Source organism: Mesoplodon bidens, assembly GCF_964165515.1.
Source record: "Mesoplodon bidens genome assembly, chromosome: 15".
Lineage (NCBI taxonomy): Eukaryota > Metazoa > Chordata > Mammalia > Artiodactyla > Ziphiidae > Mesoplodon > Mesoplodon bidens.
This window is the reverse complement of record NC_138171.1, coordinates 86,745,330-86,763,139: the sequence shown is the minus strand read 5'-3', so window position 1 is coordinate 86,763,139 and position 17,810 is coordinate 86,745,330. Positions and strand designations below refer to the sequence as shown.

The following is a 17,810-nucleotide window of genomic DNA, read 5'->3' as shown; positions in this document are numbered from 1 at the left end:
CCACTCCATCCCCCGCCCTGGAGACACACACACACACACACACGTCTCGGCGCTCCTCCCGGTGGCCACGTGCCATGTGAGCCGTGTGACTAGCACCAGCTGTGGGAGCTCAGCCTGGCCTGAAGAAGAGGCTTCCTGGTCTAGAACCATCGAGCTCACCGCCAGCGTGCCCCACGGCATCCTTGGAACCTGCGTGCCGCACGACCACCACGGAGGAACGTGTGGAGACGAGCCTGAGACACAGGCTGGTGCCGTGTCTCCTGCCAAAGCCCATTTACATCGAGTGGCATCAAGAGCTGACTGGACAGGCGAGGCCTTGGTCTTCATCACTGGAAACCCCTGGGGCCACTGCTGCGGGGACAGGAAGCAGGCCAAGGCGAGCGTGAGACCAGGTGGGGGACGGTTGGTGCTCGCTCAAACCGCTCCTGCCTGGGACGGAAGCAGACCATCCTCCACGACGGCTTCTCTGTGGCTCCCGTGCTCTCCCTGCCAGGCTCAGCACCCTCCAGGGGGATAAAGGGTCAAGAGGGCCTGCGAAGGTCCCCATAGGGCACACACGAGTCACCCTAGCGAGAAGCTGAGGCAGACTGGCTGTGGCCCGCGGTCAGCACCGCGGTGCAGACTTCCCTAGGGTCCCTGCCTCCCAGTAAAGGCCACCGGGTGATCACGGAGCCCGTTGAAGCCCACGGAGCTGGGGCACCACGCAAGACGGAGGGAGCACAGAGGGCCCCCACGACGGCACCCAGCCGCCCAGCAGAGGGCAGGGTCAGAGGCGGGCCAGCCCGTGCAGAGCCCGACCTGGGCTTCTGGCCACCTGACTTCCAGGCTGGCGCCCCAGGACGGGTGCAGCACAGGCAGCCGGGCCGCAGGCCTCACTCCGTCTGTCTGACACGTTCCTGTGCACAGTCAGCTAAGCCGTTCACTCGTTCACTCGCTCAACAAGCGCACGCTGGGCCAGGCCCTCCTCTGGATGCAGAGAGCTTGCACGGCAGTGGGGGACAGGACACACACGGAGCGTGGTGAGGGCAGGCGTGCACAGTGCCACTGGCGGCACAGTCACCAGGAACTGCCCAAGCACAACCCCAGGAGGGAGGGCCAGGCTACACGCGGATGCCTGAGCGAGGAGCGCCCCAGGCGAGGACGCCAGTGGGCCTGAGCCAGCTAGCACCCACCTGCCCCACTATCACTCGGTCCAGGTGGAGGAGGACTTCAGCGCTGCTCTATGGTGCTCCCGCCTGCCTGGTCGGCTCTAGGCCATGGGCGGGGTCGCATCCACACTCACGCCCCTAGTCTAGACGGCTAAGCCAACCGCAGCCTCCACAGCCAACCACCCTCTCCAACCTTCAGGTGCTTGTCTACCAGGCCTCTTCCTGTCATCACCACGTCCCAAGCTGAACTCCCGGTCCCCTCTGCCTTCACCTGCTCTTCTGCTAAGTTCTCCGGCAACCTAAGAGGCAAATCCACCATTCACACGCTCTCCCCAAAGACCACACTCTTGTCTTTCTGTCTTACCTGCCGCATCTGGTCCACAGCAAACCCCGCACCCCATCCTTCAGGTGTACCCACACCTTCACCCCCTCCCCATCTTCTCTGCCACCCCCCCCAAAAGACACACCTTCTCACTCCTAACGAGCCTGCCGGAAAACTCACCACTGCCCTGCCCTGAGCTAGCCCAGAAGCCACACTTTCCCAGGTACCTCAAACAAGAGGACAGTGACAACGATGACCATGACCACTAGCCAACATTTGCTCACTGCACCAGGTGCACCCCAAACGCTTCACCGAGGCTCTGTGACAACTCTCATGACAATCCTACGACTTATCACCATCACCTTCACTGGTGAGGCAGAGAAAGTGGGGACACAGCAACATAGAGCTACTCCGTGGCGGGGCAAGACTGGACCACAAGCAGCCTGCGTTTAGACAAGCGAGAGCTTCCACACCCTCCCCTACCCGGGTCAGACACAGCATGAAATCCAGCCAGATGCACAGGGAACAGGTTCTCCCTCCCACCCCCTGGTCATCAAGAATCTTCTGTTCCCATTGCTGGCCTGGCTGGCCTCTGGACAGCTGAGTCTATCGTAACTCACATAGACACAGGTGACAAATGTAACAAGGCCTAATTATATTCCGAGATTTGAAACGACAGACTAAATGGTTTGCACAAAGGGAGAAAAGAGCCACATTAAGAATCATAACTGTCATGCTGACCTGAAGTCACCCCTGGGAGGCGCAGAGAAACCCATCAACCTGGCAGATACCAGGAAAACACAGCAGCCAAGGGCACCACCTCCTAAGGCAGGTGGTACTCCATCCGTTCATCCTCAAGCTCCCTTCACTAAACAACAATCATCTCCTCCCAACGCTGCCCAGAGCCCCCAGCATGAGGAGGGCAGTGCCATGTGGAGGGGGCCGGCTGGCTCCCCGGTCAGTGGCCCAGGCCAAGGCACCAGAAGGCTCCCAGGGGCATCCAGGACCGGCCAGAGTTCTAAGGCAAGACCAGGGCTCCAGGCACTGCAGGGCTCCTCACACACTGACAGCTTGAGGCCAAGGGCTCTTCTGAGACATGCAGAGCCCAGAGGAGGAAAGACCTGAGCTTCAAAACAAACTGCAGGCCTTCCCTGGTGGCGCAGTGGTTAAGAATCTGCCTGCCAGTACAGGGGACATGGGTTCAAGCCCTGGTCCAGGAAGATCCCACATGCCGCGGAGCAACTAAGCCCGACCGCCACAACTGCTGAGCCTGCGCTCTAGAGCCCGTGAGCCACAAGTACTGAGCACATGAGCCACAACTACTGAAGCCTGCAGGCCTAGAGCCCGTGTTCCGTGACAAAAGAAGCCACCGCAATGAGAAGCCCGCACACCGCAACGAAGAGTAGCCCCCGCTCGCCCGCGTGCAGCAACGAAGACCCGACGCAAGCCAAAAATAAATAAATAAATTTATAAAACAAACAAACAAACAAAAAACTTCAGTCATTAGAGCAGCCCAGGGCTGGTGTGCTTCGGGGGTGATCAGGCAGCCCTTGAAGCTGACTGTATAGAGGGATCATCAGCCGCAAAGAGCCGGGCTCGGCAGGCAGAACCACGCAGTCTGCACGGCTTCTCCTCGCTCACTTCTACAGCAGGTTCTACCTTAAATCCGCATCAAGGATGCGGCCTGAGGCTCACACCGGCCTGCCCATGACGCATGTCTCCAATGGAGCAGAGGAACGCATGACCAAGGGTTCTCTGCAGCCACATGTAGTCTCTCAGGGACTGGGGCTCCAGCCCCAAATAAACTGTGTGGAGCTCCTAGGATGCACAGACCAGGATTCAAATCCTGTTTCTATGGCTTCCTAGCTGTTCAACACAGGGCTCGACTCTCTGCTGTGAAACAGAGGACAGCAGCACCATCTCGCAGCATTCAGGTGAGATGGAACCGGGTACCAGCAAAGGCTCAGCCAGCTTCACCACTCTCACCATCTCCAGCACGCCATGTGCCCAGGTGAGAACTGGACCCCAGGAGGCCCCGCTCCACTCCATCCCCCACTCTCCACCAAGGCAGAGAAATGCAGGCATCACAGCCCCACGTGTCCCCGCACAAGCTTCCCTGCTCCCCTGTCCTTCAAGGCTGTCCACAAGGTCCTGAGCCACAAGGAGACGCGGCCTCCCGTCCAGCCCGGCCCACAGCGCCCCTGGCTCTGCAAACGCCAGGGCTGCAGAGTGAGGTGCTGGGTCCCAAAGACTCCAGGATGCTCTCGGGGCCCACTAGGGCACAGGCGGCTGCATGGCAGTGTCAGGGGAGCGCTGCATGCAGAACACTGACGGGGACACACCTAGAGCCGCTCACAAACCCTGAATACTCTCGTGTCCTCAGCACACCTCCAAGGGAACAGGATCAGCCTTCAAGTGCCAAAACCAATGCTGGGGCGGCCACAAAAGAAAGGCAAGGTTCCCTGGGCTGTAATTAAACTCCTGTCCAAAGGCACTGACACACCCATTCATATCAGTGATCAATGGTGCCCCTGGAGCTGTCCGAGGTCAGCCACGAAACGGAAAGCACAGAGAGGCTGGCCCGGCGGTCCAGGACAGCCCGCTGACAGAGGCACACAGCTGTTAGCTCTCCCCAAAGGACACGCTTACAAGGTGCCAACCAGCACCCCGCAAGACCTCTGGCCCCACCACCGCCTGCACGCCACCTGTGGTCTCCTGAGCGCTGCTGAACGCCAGGCACCTCCTGCCATCTCGCCCCCCACCCCAAACAGCCCTCCGAACCCTCCGACTGGACCCCCGCCTGCCTGCGTGCTGGCCAGACCCCAGGCTTTCACCCTCTTGCCAAGGTGCCTCTTCCCGCCTAACCTGAATTTCTGCCCAACTGCCTTTAAAGACGTGAGGAAGTGAAATCAGCTGTTCCCGCCTCAGGAGGTTTCCTGGCCTCCGCACGGACCACCCCCATCATGGCCACATCGGCCTGCTGCCTGTGAGAGCATCAGCTGCCCAGACCCCTGCGAGCGTGAATGGCGCTGCGCACACATCCCCTCCCCGTTCTGCTCGGCAAGGGCCTCGAGGGCACAGGACCCCAGCTCCCTGCCACCTCCCCACAGGGCCTGCATGTGACTCTACCATGAACAGACGGGGCAGGAACCCGACGGCCCCTTATCGGCTGAGGCCTTAAGAACATTCCCGGGCTTCTCTGACCCGTTCCATCTCCAGGAGGAGGGAGATCTCCCGCGGGACCTCCCTGAGATGAAGGGGGTGATGCACGTACGCGCTGGGCACGCCGCCAGCACACGGAAGTGCTCCTTGGACAGCCGCGTGGTCAGTCTGCTGACTGAGGACGGGACCAAGGGCACCTCCATCCAGCGGGCAAGCGGCCGTTGCTGGGCCCTGTGCCCCACGCTGTCACGCCTCACCTCACCTCCCGGGGCCCGTCAGGCAGGTGCCCATCCTGCAGAAGAGGTGAAGCACACAGCTCTTTCTCGGGATGCCCGAGACCCAGTTGCTCCTGGGTGGCTGCATCGGCTCTCAGAGGAAGCCCAAGGGTCCCAAGAGGTGGACAAGTTGGCAGGAGTCACGCAGACCTACCAGCCACCATGAAGGACTGCTCCCGGAGGTGGAGAGTCCGTTCCTGAACCAACCCCAGAGAAGAGACGGGACGGCTGAATCTGTATGTGTGACCATAGTCGAAAGCACTGCCAGAGCTGTGGACGAGAGCTACATTCACGAAGCTGAGAGGCTGGATTTCCTGCTGCTGCTCAAGGCAGGTCATTTTAGAAAGTACCTCTCAGTTTGGCGGGAGAAAAATGCAGACAAGTTCCCTTTCCTCTAATAGTTCATTCTTTTTCAAATTCAAAGTAAAATAAAGAGGATCGCCTGGAAAAATCAAAGGTTTAATTTCAAATCACTTTTAATGCCCGTTTCATCTGACAGTAGCCTTGAAGTCTTTATCATTTGAGGTATTTTTTTTTTTTTTAAATTAATTAATTAATTTACTTTTTTTGGGGCTGTGTTGGGTCTTCGTTGCTGCATGCAGGATTTCTCTAGTTGCGGCGAGCGGGGGCTACTCTTCGTTGCAGTGGGAGGGCTTCTCATTGCAGTGGCTTCTCTTGCTGAGGAGCACAGGCTCTAGGCAAGTGGGCTTCAGTAGTTGTGGCACACGGGCTCAGTAGTTGTGGCTCGCGGGCTCAGTAGTTGTGGCTCACGGGCTCTAGAGCGCAGGCTCAGCAGCTGTGGCACACGGGCTCAGTTGTTCCGCGGCATGTGGGATCTTCCTGGACCAGGGCTCGAACCCATGTCCCCTGAATTGGCAGGCAGATTCTTAACCACTGCGCCACCAGGGAAGTCCTCATTTGAGGTTTTTAAGCTAAATTGATGTGATTATGTCCAATATAACCAGATGCTTCTAAAGGCCAATTTTCAAAGAGACATCAGTCCCCCAAACAAGAAAGCCTTCCTTCAGTTATTAATAAATTATTGAAATGCTATCTGCACAGGGGGTGAGGCCGTGGAGGATGATCACGGAGAGCAGGCTGACTCCCACCCCCAACCAGCTAGTCAGCCAGTGCAGGGCACCCGAGGTCCCTCTGTGGTCACCGTCCTCTCAGCCTGCCCCCAAGCCCTTCACCCACTGGAGAGGCTGACCTCACTCAGCTGTCTACCCCCAAGTGAATCACATAGGAATTGACTAGTTTAACACCATCCTCCACAGGTACCTGGTCTGGGGCAGACATTCAACCCCACTTGGGCCAGTGAGAGTGACTGGGGTGCGGGGAGTCTGCCGCCAGTGGGGGTCCTCGGACAGGTTTCCTTGTTCCAAAAAGGAGACCCAAGAAGGAGACCTCTCTTTCTGCCTCTGACGTGACACCCAGAACCTGGTCAGCCACCCTGCAAGCACTAGAGAAACCAGCCTGGGCCCCAGGGGACAGAAGCGGACAGCCCTGCAAGAGCCCAAGTGCGGCTCGGTGAGGAACAAGCATTTGGTTTGGTACCCTTCCCGGCACAGAGCTCCACAAACCCTTGGAATTTCCTGAACGAGGTGAGTGCCTTTTGTTAACAAGCCCCTTCAGCCAGAGCCCTGGGCAGGAAAGGCGGGGGAGAAGCCAGAGGAACCAACCAGGGGAAGAGAAGTTGGAACTTCCAGCTCCACCCCGCCCCGCCTCCAAGGAGGGGAGCGGAGATAGAGACCAAGTGAGTCGCCATTGGCCATGACTTAATCAAGCAGGGAACTCCATAGACACTGCTGAACAAGGCGGCTTCGAGTCCGTGGACACCAGGAGGAGCTGGGAGGGCAGCACAGCTGGAGAGGACACAGCAGCTCTGCCCCCGTCCCCCACACACACCTCATGCATCTCTTCCCAGCTGGCTGATCCAAGCTGCACCCTTTGTAATAAACCAGTAATCCTAAATAAAGTGCTTTCCTGAGTTCTGTCAATCATTCCAGCAAACTATCAGAGAGGGGCTGGGGGGACCCTGAATTTGCAGTCAGATGAAGTGCGGGTAGCCTGGGAACCCCGAGGCAGGCGCGCCTTGTGGGACCAAGCCCTCACCTGTGGGGTCTGGCTGACCTGGGAGTTAGTGGCAGAGCTGAACTGACTCCTGGGGCACTAAGCAGGTGTCAGAGGCAGAACTGGTATGGAACCAGTTCCTCAGGCCCTGGAGGAAGTCAGAGCTGCCTGCCTGGGTGTGGACACAAATGGCCCAGCTGTGCTGCTACGTGGGACCCTTCCCGAGGGCACAAGTACACACACGTACAAACACTCAGACACTTCAACCCAGGTTCCAGGTTTCCACACGTTCACGGGGCCACGCAGAGCCCATGCCTCCACAAAGACGCACATGCTCCTGGTGGGGCGCACGTCTTCCTCCCAGACCCCATGGCCCGGAAGCCAGCCCAGCGCTCCAGGGCTGATCTGCCACAGCGTCCAGATGACAGTACGCCCGCCGCCTCAGCTGAGTCTCACTGCCACGGGGTACCCCGCTGCCCCAGCTCCCGCTCACTCAGGCCGAGGCAGGGATGGTGAAGCACAGCCACTCCTCATCCAGGGGCACACTCACCGGCACCCCGCTTTCCGAAGCAGACATATCGCCACAAAACCATGGGCCGCCAGGCCTACCTGCTGGTGATGGAGCTGTTCCTGTCCTTGAGGGCGAGCTCGCGCTGCTGCAGCTCCACGATGAACCTGGACAGGTCCTCTGGGGTCCTGGGGGGGTCAAGAACAAGAACACGTGTCAGTGCTGGTTGTGCCCTGAAGGGGGACTGGTTGACACTAGAAGGCGGCCCAAAGCCACGCCAGCCACTGGCGGTTCACAGACCTGGGGCGAGTGAGGGCCTGCGCACCGTCCCCGGAGCAGTGGGGTGTGGAGCTGTGCACTCACCGCCACCTGGGCTCACACCACAGCCAGCCACTAGCCATGTAACACTGGGGACACTACTTTTGTAAGCCTTGATTTTATTTCACCTGTAAAAATAGGGTCGATACATAACAATGTCACCATGCAGAGGATTTGAAGTGAGGTTTAAAAACACCTACCAGGCAGCTAGCAGAGGAGGTGCCCAGTGTATTCCAGTTGCCTTTCCTCCCTTCCACTTCAAAATCCAGGTATGAGAACAGCAGCAATGTAACAACCACAACAGATACCCACATGCCCAATGCCTCATTATTTTCAAAACTATTCCAGGGGCTTCCCTGGTGGCGCAGTGGTTGAGAGTCCGCCTGCCGATGCAGGGGACACTGGTTCGTGCCCCAGTCCGGAAGGATCCCACATGCCGCGGAGCGGCTGGGCCCGTGAGCCATGGCCGCTGAGCCTGTGCGTCCGGAGCCTGTGCTCCGCAACGGGAGAGGCCACAGCAGTGAGAGGCCCGTGTACCGCAAAAAAGCAAAAACAAAAAAAAAACTATTCCAGGTTAACGATCTCAGTTAATGCTCAGAGCTGCCCTGCTGTTTACTGTTTCCATTTTGCAAACGGGGAAATTGAGACTCAAAGACACTGATGGCTGGTTCAAAGGCCACCCACTCTCAGCAGCACTGAGCCTCAATCTGAACCCCCTCCTCTAGCTCAGCACCATGGCTCAGGAGAACATACACCAAGAATGTCTTTGACATACAGGTGGCCAACAGGGACATGAAAACATGCTCAACGTCGCCAATTACTAGAGAAATACAAATCAAAACTACAATGAGGTACCACCTCACGAGGTCAGAATGGCCATCGTCAAAAAGTCTACAAATAAGACATGCTGGAGAGGGTGTGGAGAAAAGGGAACCCCCCTACACTGTTGGTGGGAATATAAATTGGTACAGCCACTATGGAGAACAGTATGGAGGTTCCTCAGAAAACTAAAAATGGAACTACCATATGATCCTGCAATCCCACCCCTGGGAGAGGGACTGGAGAAAACTCTAATTCAAAAAGATACATGCATCTCAATGGTCACTGCAGCACTATTTACAATAGCCAAAACATGGAAGCAACCTAAGTGCCCATCAACAGATGTGTGGATAAAGAAGATGTATACACACACACATACACACACACACCCAATGGAATACTACTCAGCCATAAAAAAAGAATGAAATAATGCCATTTGCGGCAACATGGATAGACCTAGAGACTGTCATACTGAGTGAAGTTAAGCCAGATGGAGATAGACAAATATCATGTGATATCACTTACATGTGGAATCTAAAAAAAATGATACAAATGAACTTATTTACAAAACAGAAATAGACCCATAGACATAGAAAACAAACTTATGGTTACCAAAGTGGGGAGGGGGGATAAATTTGAAATTTGGGATCCACATATACACACTATTGTATATAAAATAGATAAACAACAGGGATCTACTGTACGGCACAGGCCACTATATTCAATATCTTGCAATAACCTATAATGGAAAAGAATCTGAAAAATAATAGATATATTTAACTGAATCACTGTGTTGTACACCTGAAACTGACAACATTGTAAATTAACTATATTTCAATTTTTTTAAATGGCTGATTTTATTTTTAAAATGTCTTTGAGAGACAGAATGGAACACCCAGCGGAGTGCAAACATTCCCGACACCCGCGTGGGGCACACCAACTAGACGGCTCGCTGGTGTGCAGCGGCTGAGAGGGGGTGAGCGCAAGGGCCGGAGCCAGAGCCCAGGGCTATGCAGGGGCCATGGCCCGGCACCCGCAGGCCCTCCTCCCGGCCCCCAGAGCCAGCACAGTGCCCAGTCTCCAAGAGCGCTCTCTGGCCTCCTCACCCCTCCTGCTGAAGTCGGCACCTGCAGTCACATCGTACCCAAGGACCGCTCACAGAGACCTGCTGAAACCGAGCCTCATGTCCAGGGCCCACAGACCCTGCACCGCCAGGCCCCTGGGGCCTCCTCACCTCCCACTGGACTTTCCTCTGCTGCCTGAACACGGCAACCCATTTGCTCCCCGAAACTCTGCGATAGTTAACCCTGGGCCTGCAAAGCTCTTCCTTCAGTCTCCCCAAGCCTAGCTCGTTCTCAAAAGAGAGGTCTCAGGAAAGATGTCACTTCCTCCAAGAAGCCCCCAAGCCTCTCCCCACCCCATCACGACCCTCGCTGCACAGCACCACCCCCCTTGCTATCCGTTTGGGGTCTCTCAGTGTCTGCCAGTGTCTGCTAGAACGTTAGCCCAAAGACTTCCGCTTGTCAGTGGTACGTCCTGAAAGCCCAGCGCAGCCCCTGCAGAGAGGGGGCCCATGGCCCCACTCGTCACACACAGGGGTTCTGTCATCAACATTCCTCCCAAGGTAATTCCATGATCTCTCCCTTTCAGACCACCTCATGGAGGCCCTTCCCTGGCCACCAGAAGAAAAGCCCTTTATTGGACATTTTGTGAGGACGTGGCCTCAAGGTGTGAACCACTAGGCACAGTGCCGAGATTTCTACCCTTACTCTGCCCTGAACACAAGCCAACTTTGTGGATTAGAAAATACTTACATTGAAAAGATGTTTACCGGTAGAAGACCTTGAGAAACTAAAACCTAGGAGGGGGAGAGGTTGAACCAGCCTTGAATGCCAATTCCCCATTCTTTTCAGAGCTTCCTAATGTTTTCCAACCTCAGGGAGTTAAAGATACTAATAGGAAAATAAGTAAGCAAAACAAGTAGACCCTTTTAAGCCAAGAGATATTTTTTCTGAAACACTGTTAAGAGATTTAAGTTGTTTTCTATTTTTCTATGTTAGTCAAAGGAGTTTGCAAACTATTATTAAATCAATGGGAAGTTTATTTAAAACCAATGAAGCAACTTGCAGGTCTACTTTTGCAAGGCCCCCAGTCCCTATGGGCCCAGGACCAGCCAACGCCGTGTGGACAGGCAGACAGGTGCCCAGAGGGTGGCTGGGGGAGCGTGACGACGACCGCCCTCCTCCTCAGTCCCTTTCCAGGCTGGGCCAAGTCTGCTCAGACCTGAAAGAGCAGTAAGAGCCCGTGGAGAAGCATCTGCCAGACAGACGGCCACACACTCTGCGGGGCCTCTCACTAGCTGAGGGGCAGCAATACCCTCCAAGCAGGAGAGCAACTGGCAGAGTCTGGAGCACGTGGCAGCAATTTAGAAACAAGAGTCTTGCCCTGAGGTACAAATTAGCCCCACAAAGCCAGGAGCTAGAGTAACACAGAGGAGTCAGACTCTTAGCCAACGTTCTCCATTTTCCTTTGAAGTAAAGATAATTTGAAATGTAACAATTTAATAATGAGGGGAAATTGGGAACGGTCAAATGAAGAGAAAAATGCACTCCTTCAGAAACGTTCTACTCCCGCTGACGGCTCCGGGCCTCCGCATCTTCCTGTGACACCTGCAGGCTGAGGCTGCCTCCACGCACACAGCCTCACCCCCACCCCTCGCCCAGGGCGGCCCGAGGCTCACACCCTTCAGCTGAACTTCACAGAGGCCATCAGACACCCAAATGCTTTGGAACTTTTGAGCAGCTATTTCAACAAAGCATCAAGGGGCCTGGCTCCATATTCGAATAAACTAAGCAGGAAACTGGCTTTCCTGTACTCCCCTCCATGCCACTCAGCCCCCTCGACCAGCCATGCAAACATTTGTGCTGCTCCTCCCAGAGAGGGCAGAGAGCTGCTCCCACCGAGACCGGCGGGGGCGGGACACCGGGGGCGGGGCGCCTCTGCACAGCCACAAGGGTATGGCTCTCGCACCATCCAAGGCCAAGGCAGACTCTCCAGCAGTGGCTTCCCGGCCACACCCTAGCCCCAAGTCCCAGGTGCGGTGCCATCATTCAGATGCGCCGACACCCCCCAACCCCGCTCCCCAGAGAGGGGGCGCTTCAAGCTGCAGGGCCTGCCCTTCCCAGGTGGTGCCCAATTCCGGAGACCAAACTGCACAGGCATGGACCCCGCATCCCATTCCTGCCTCAGCCCTGCCCTGGCCGCCGCTGCTGGAAGGCACACAGCAACGGGACCACCTTCTCCGTGTGGCCTCTAGGCTGAAAACCTGCAGCTCCTACTCTGTAAACAGAGACTCAGGAGTCCTGTCCAGTCATCCCTACTGGCCACTAGGTTTCAACTTCTCCTAAAAACCCAGAGACCAGGAAGCCAGGCGACAACACTCAAGAACTATTCTACCCTCAGAGACACAGAAAAGGCGGGAAGTCTTTAAAGAGATGGATGGACTGCGGAAGACCCGAGGCTCAGGTCACAGCTCAGACAACTCCTGGCTGAGCCCGGCTCAACAGGGCTTCTTTAGGCTTATTTCCAAAACCCCAAGACCCAAGCACACGGCGGCACTACCACCTGATAACCCCTCGCACATCCGTTCACGTCACGGGAGCGGGAACCTTTAAAACCACTTCTTACGGTACACAGTTCAACTCCACTGTAACACGAGGACTGGGAAGCGAGGACAACACAGGCCATGGTGAAAGCGGTGTGAGAGCTCATCGTGTAAATGAGGGCACACGTTTCCATTTAAAATGATCATTAATCAATAAACAGTATGGAATTCCACGCACCTTGAGTTTGCAGTGTTGATCAAAAAGAAAACGTGTTCTGTTGGAGGACTGCACTGTATGACCTTCAGTTAAAACAGAGTACTTGTGAGGCACTGGTTTGAGAATGTTCCCCGTGAGAAAAAGAAAAGATAGCGAGGCGGGTTTGGCAACACGTGTACATTCCTGAGGCCGGGACGGGGCGAACCGAGGGCGCGGGTGGAGTTTGATCAAGGGGGCAGGAGGCCTCCGTCTATACTGACAGCAGTACTGTGAACACACCTGAAGAGAAGGAAGTAGGAAGAAATCAGGGCCTAAAGGACTCCCAAGGTAACCCAGTCCCCTGGGTGGACGGGCAGGAGGCATCTGGGTAACAGAGGACATGATCCCGGGCAGACTCATGCATCCCCGAGGCCCCACCATGGGCTCCTTGGGGAAGAAACCCAGGCAGGAGAGCTCACTCATCCAGCACAGCGGCTCCTGTGACCCAGCAAGACAAGTCGCTGGCAAGGCTACCGCCCTGCCCCACTGCCCCAAGGAGGGCTGAGCCGTCCTCCTGGACCAGGTAAGAAGAGCGGCTGAAAGGGGAGACCACACCCAGCGACCAGCAACTGCACTTCCGGGAACACGTCTCAAGGAAGCAACCCAGGGGTGTGCCCTACGTGTGGTTAAGTACGCATCGTGGCATTGCTTGTTTCTTAACGGTGGTAAAACACATGCAACACAGACCTTCCCATCTCAACCACTTCTGAGTGCACGCTCAGCATCAGTGAGTCGTGCAGCCATCACCACCATGCATCTCCAGAACCTCCTCACGTTCCCCAACTGAGATCCTGTAGCCAATGAACGACAACCGCAATTCCCCCCACTCCCAAGCCAGCCCTTGGCACCCACCCTCTGCTCTGTCTCTGTGAAGGCGATGCCTCGTACAAGTGAAGTCGTGCACTGTCTGTCCTTCTGTGTCCGTCTTAATTCATGCAGCCTGAGGCCCGCAGTGTGTCAAACGTCTCATGGGTCAGACTTCCCTTCCTCTTTAAGGCTGAGTAACATTCCACTGCCTGGAGATACTTAGCTTACTTAACCATTCATCCTTCAGTGGGCACTTGGGTTGTTTCTACCCTTTGGCTACTGTGAATAATGCTGCTACGAACACTGGCTTTCAAATATGTGTTCAACTCCTTAATTTCAACCCTGTTGGATATATACCCAGAAGGAGAATTGCTGGATCATTCCATTTTCAATTTTTTGAGGAACCGCCATACCATTTCCTATACCAGCAGTATGGCCGCTACGGATCACAGAAAGCACACGAGAACAGAGGAGGGCATGATCCCTCCTGGTCAGGGCAACGGGATACGTATGGCTTCATGGGATGTGGCATTGTAAAGCCGGCGGGGGGGCGGTGTCTGGAATAGTCAGAGTAACCCATGGGCCATTTGCACCAGAATCATCTGGATTAACTCCAGCCCACCTACCTCCAACTCTGGACCCACTGAAACGAAACCCCTGGAGGTGGGGTTTGGGAGCTGCCAACAAGTGATTTTTTTTTTAACATCTTTATTGGAGTAGAATTGCTTAACAACGGTGTGTTAGTTTCTACTGTATAACAAAGTGAATCAGCTATACGTATACATATATACCCATATGCCCTTCCTCTTGCGTCTCCCTCCCACCCTCCCTATCCCACCCCTCTAGGTGGTCACAAAGCACCGAGCCGATCTCCCTGTGCTATGCGGCTGTTTCCCACTAGCTATCTATTTTACGTTTGGTAGTGTGTATATGTCCATGTCACTCTCCCACTTCGTCCCAGCTTACCCTTCCCCTCCCCGTGTCCTCAAGTCCATTCTCTACGTACCCTTCCCCCTCCCCGTGTCCTCAAGTCCATTCTCTATGTCTGCGTCTTTATTCCTGTCCTGCCCCTAGGTTCTTCAAAACCTTTTTTTTCTTAGATTCCACATATATGTGTTAGCATGCAGTATTTGTTTTTCTCTGACTTACTTCACTCTGTATGACAGTCTCTAGGTCCATCCACCTCACTACAAATAATTTCATTTCTTTTTATGGCAGAGTAATATTCCACTGTATATATGTGCCACATCTTTATCCATTCATCTGTCGATGGACATCTGGGTTGCTTCCATGTCCTGGCTATTGTAAATAGTGCTGCAATGAACATTGTGGTACATGTCTCTTTTTGAATTATGGTGTTCTCAGGGTATATGCCCAGTAGTTGGATTTCTGGGTCATATGGTAGTTCTATTTTTAGTCTTTTAAGGAACCTCCATACTGTCCTCCATAGTGACTGTATCAATTTACATTCCCACCAACAGCGCAAGAGTGTTCCCTTTTCTGCACACCCTCTCCAGCATTTATTGTTTGTAGATTTTTTGATGATGGCCATTGTGACTGGTGTGAGATGATATCTCACTGTAGTTTTAATTTGCATTTCTCTAATGATTAGTGATGTTGAGCATCCTTTCACGTGTTTGTAGGCAATCTGTATATCTTCTTTGGAGAAATGTCTATTTAGGTCTTCTGCCCATTTTTGGATTGCGTTGTATGGTTTTTTGATACTGAGCTGCATGAGCTACTTGTAAATTTAGGAGATTAATCCTTTGTCAGTTGCTTCATTTGCAACTATTTTCTCCCGTTCTGAGGGTTGTCTTTTCGTCTTGTTTATGGTTTCCTTTGCTGTGCAAAAGTTTTTAAGTTTCATTAGGTCCCATTTGTTTAGTTTTGTTTTTATTTCCATTTCTCTAGGAGGTGGGTCAAAAAGGATCTTGCTGTGATTTATGTCACAGAGTGTTCTGCTTATGTTTTCCTCTTGAGAGTTTGATAGTGTCTGGTCTTACTTTTAGGTCTTTAATCCATTTTGAGTTTATTTTTGTGTATGGTGTTAGGGAGTGTTCTAATTTCATTCTTTTACATGTAGCTGTCCAGTTTTCCCAGCACCACTTACTGAAGAGGCTGTCTTTTCTCCATTGTATATTCTTGCCTCCTTTATCATCAAAGATAAGGTGACCATATGTGCGTGGGTTTATCTCTGGGCTTTCTATCCTGTTCCATTGATCTATATTTCTCTTTTTGTGCCAGTACCATACTGTCTTGATTACCGTACCTTTGTAGTATAGTGTGAAGGCAGTGAGTCTGATTCCTCCAGCTCCGTGTTTCTTTCTCAAGATTGCACTGGCTATTCGGGGCCTTTTGTGTTTCCATACAAATTGTGAAATTTCTTGTTCTAGTTCTGTGAAAAATGCCGTTGATAGTTTGATACGGATGGCACTGAATCTGTAGATTGCTTTGGGTAGTAGAGTCATTTTCACAACGTTGATTCTTCCAATCCAAGAACATGGTATATCTCTCCATCTGTCGGTATCATCTTTAATTTCTTTCATCAGTGTCTTATAGTTTTCTGCATAAGGTCTTTTGTCTCCTTAGATAGGTTTATTCCTAGGTATTTTATTCTTTTTGTTGCAATGGTAAATGGGAGTGTTTCCTTAATTTCTCCTTCAGATTTTTCATCATTAGTGTATAGAAATGCCAGAGATTTCTGTGCATTAATTTTGTATTCTGCTATTTTATCAAATTCATTGATTAGCTCTAGTAGTTTTCTGGTAGCATCTTTAGGACTCTCTGTGTATATTATCTGCAAACAGTGACAGCTTTACTTCTTCTTTTCTGATTTGGATTCCTTTTATTTCTTTTTCTTCTCAGATTGCTGCAGCTAAAACTTCTAAAACTATGTTGAATAACAGTGGTGAGAGTGGGCAACCTTGTCTTGTTCCTGATCTTAGTGGAAATGGTTTCAGTTTTTCACCATTGAGAACAACGTTGGCTGTGGGTTTGTCACATATGGCCTTTATTATGTTGAGGTAAGTTCCCTCCATGCCTACTTTCTGGAGGGTTTTTATCATAAATGGGTGTTGAATTTTCTCAAAAGCTTTTCCTGCATCTATTGAGATGATCATATGGTTTTTCTCCTTCAATTTGTTAATATGGTGTATCACATTGATTGATTTGTGTATATTGAAGAATCCTTGCATTCCTGGGATAAACCCCACTTGACCATTGTGTATGATCCTTTAAATGTGCTGCTGGATTCTGTTTGCTAGTATTTTGTTGAGGATTTCTGCATCTATGTTCATCAGTGATATTGGCCCGTAGATTTCCTTTTTTGTGACATCTTTGTCTGGTTTTGGTATCAGAGCGATGTTGGCCTCATAGAATGAGTTTGGGAGTGTTCCTCCCTCTGCTATATTTTGGAAGAGTTTGAGAAGGATGGGTGTTAGCTCTTCTCTAAATGTCTGATAGAATTCACCTGTGAAGCCATTTGCTCCTGGGCTTTTGTTTGTTGGAAATTTTTAATCACAGTTTCAATTTCAGTGCTTGTGATTGGTCTGTTCATATTTTCTATTTCTTTGTGGTTCAGTCTCGGAAGGTTGTGCTTTTCTAAGCATTTGTCCATTTCTTCCAGGTTGTCCATTTTATTGGCATAGAGTTGCTTGTAGTAATCTCTCATGATCCTTTGTATTTCTGCAGTGTCGGTTGTTACTTCTCCTTTTTCATTTCTAATTCTACTGACTCTTCTCCCTTTTTTTCTTGATGAGTCTGGCTAATGGTTTATCAATTTTGTTTATCTTCTCAAAGAACCAGCTTTTAGTTTTATTGATCTTTGCTATCGTTTCCTTCATTTCTTTTTCATTTATTTCTGACCTGATCTTTATGATTTCTTTCCTTCTGCTAACTTTGGGGTTGTTTTGTTCTTCTTTCTCTAATTGCTTAGATGTAAGGTTAGGTTGTTTGAGATATTTCTTGTTTCTTGAGGTAGGATTGTATTGCTATAAACTTCCCTCTTAGAACTGCTTTTGCTACATCCCATAGGTTTTGGGTCACTGTCATTTGTTTCCAGATTTTTTTTAATTTCCTCTTTGATTTCTTCAGTGATCTCTTGGTTATTTAGTAGTGTATTGTTTAGCCTCCATGTGTTCGTATTTTTTACAGATTTTTTCCTGTAACTGATATGTAGTCTCATAGCATTGTGGTCGGAAAAGATACTTGATATGATTTCAATTTTCTTAAATTTACTAAGGCTTGATTTGTGACCCAAGATATGATCTATCCTGGAGAATGCTCCATGAGCACTTGAGAAGAAAGTGTATTCTGTTGTTTTTGGATGGAATGTCCTATAAATATCAATTAAGTCCATCTTGTTTAATGTATCATTTAAAGCTTGTGTTTCCTTACTTATTTACATTTTGGATGATCTGTCCATTGGTGAAAGTGGGGTGTTATTTTCCCCTACTATGATTGTGTTACTGTTTATTTCCTCTTTTACGGCTGTTAGCATTTGCCTTATGTATTGAGGTG

At 51.9% G+C, this 17,810-nt stretch overlaps 1 protein-coding gene across 2 annotated transcripts in view; it reads right to left on the bottom strand.

The window, feature by feature from the left end:
* MAD1L1 (mitotic arrest deficient 1 like 1) overlaps positions 1-17,810 on the bottom strand; it is a 325,699-nt gene that overhangs the window by 233,361 nt on the left and 74,528 nt on the right. For both annotated transcript variants that reach the window (XM_081255711.1, XM_081255710.1), the window contains exon 10: positions 7,590-7,676. In XM_081255711.1, the coding sequence (XP_081111837.1) occupies positions 7,590-7,676 (87 nt within the window). The remainder of the gene's footprint in view (positions 1-7,589; positions 7,677-17,810) is intronic.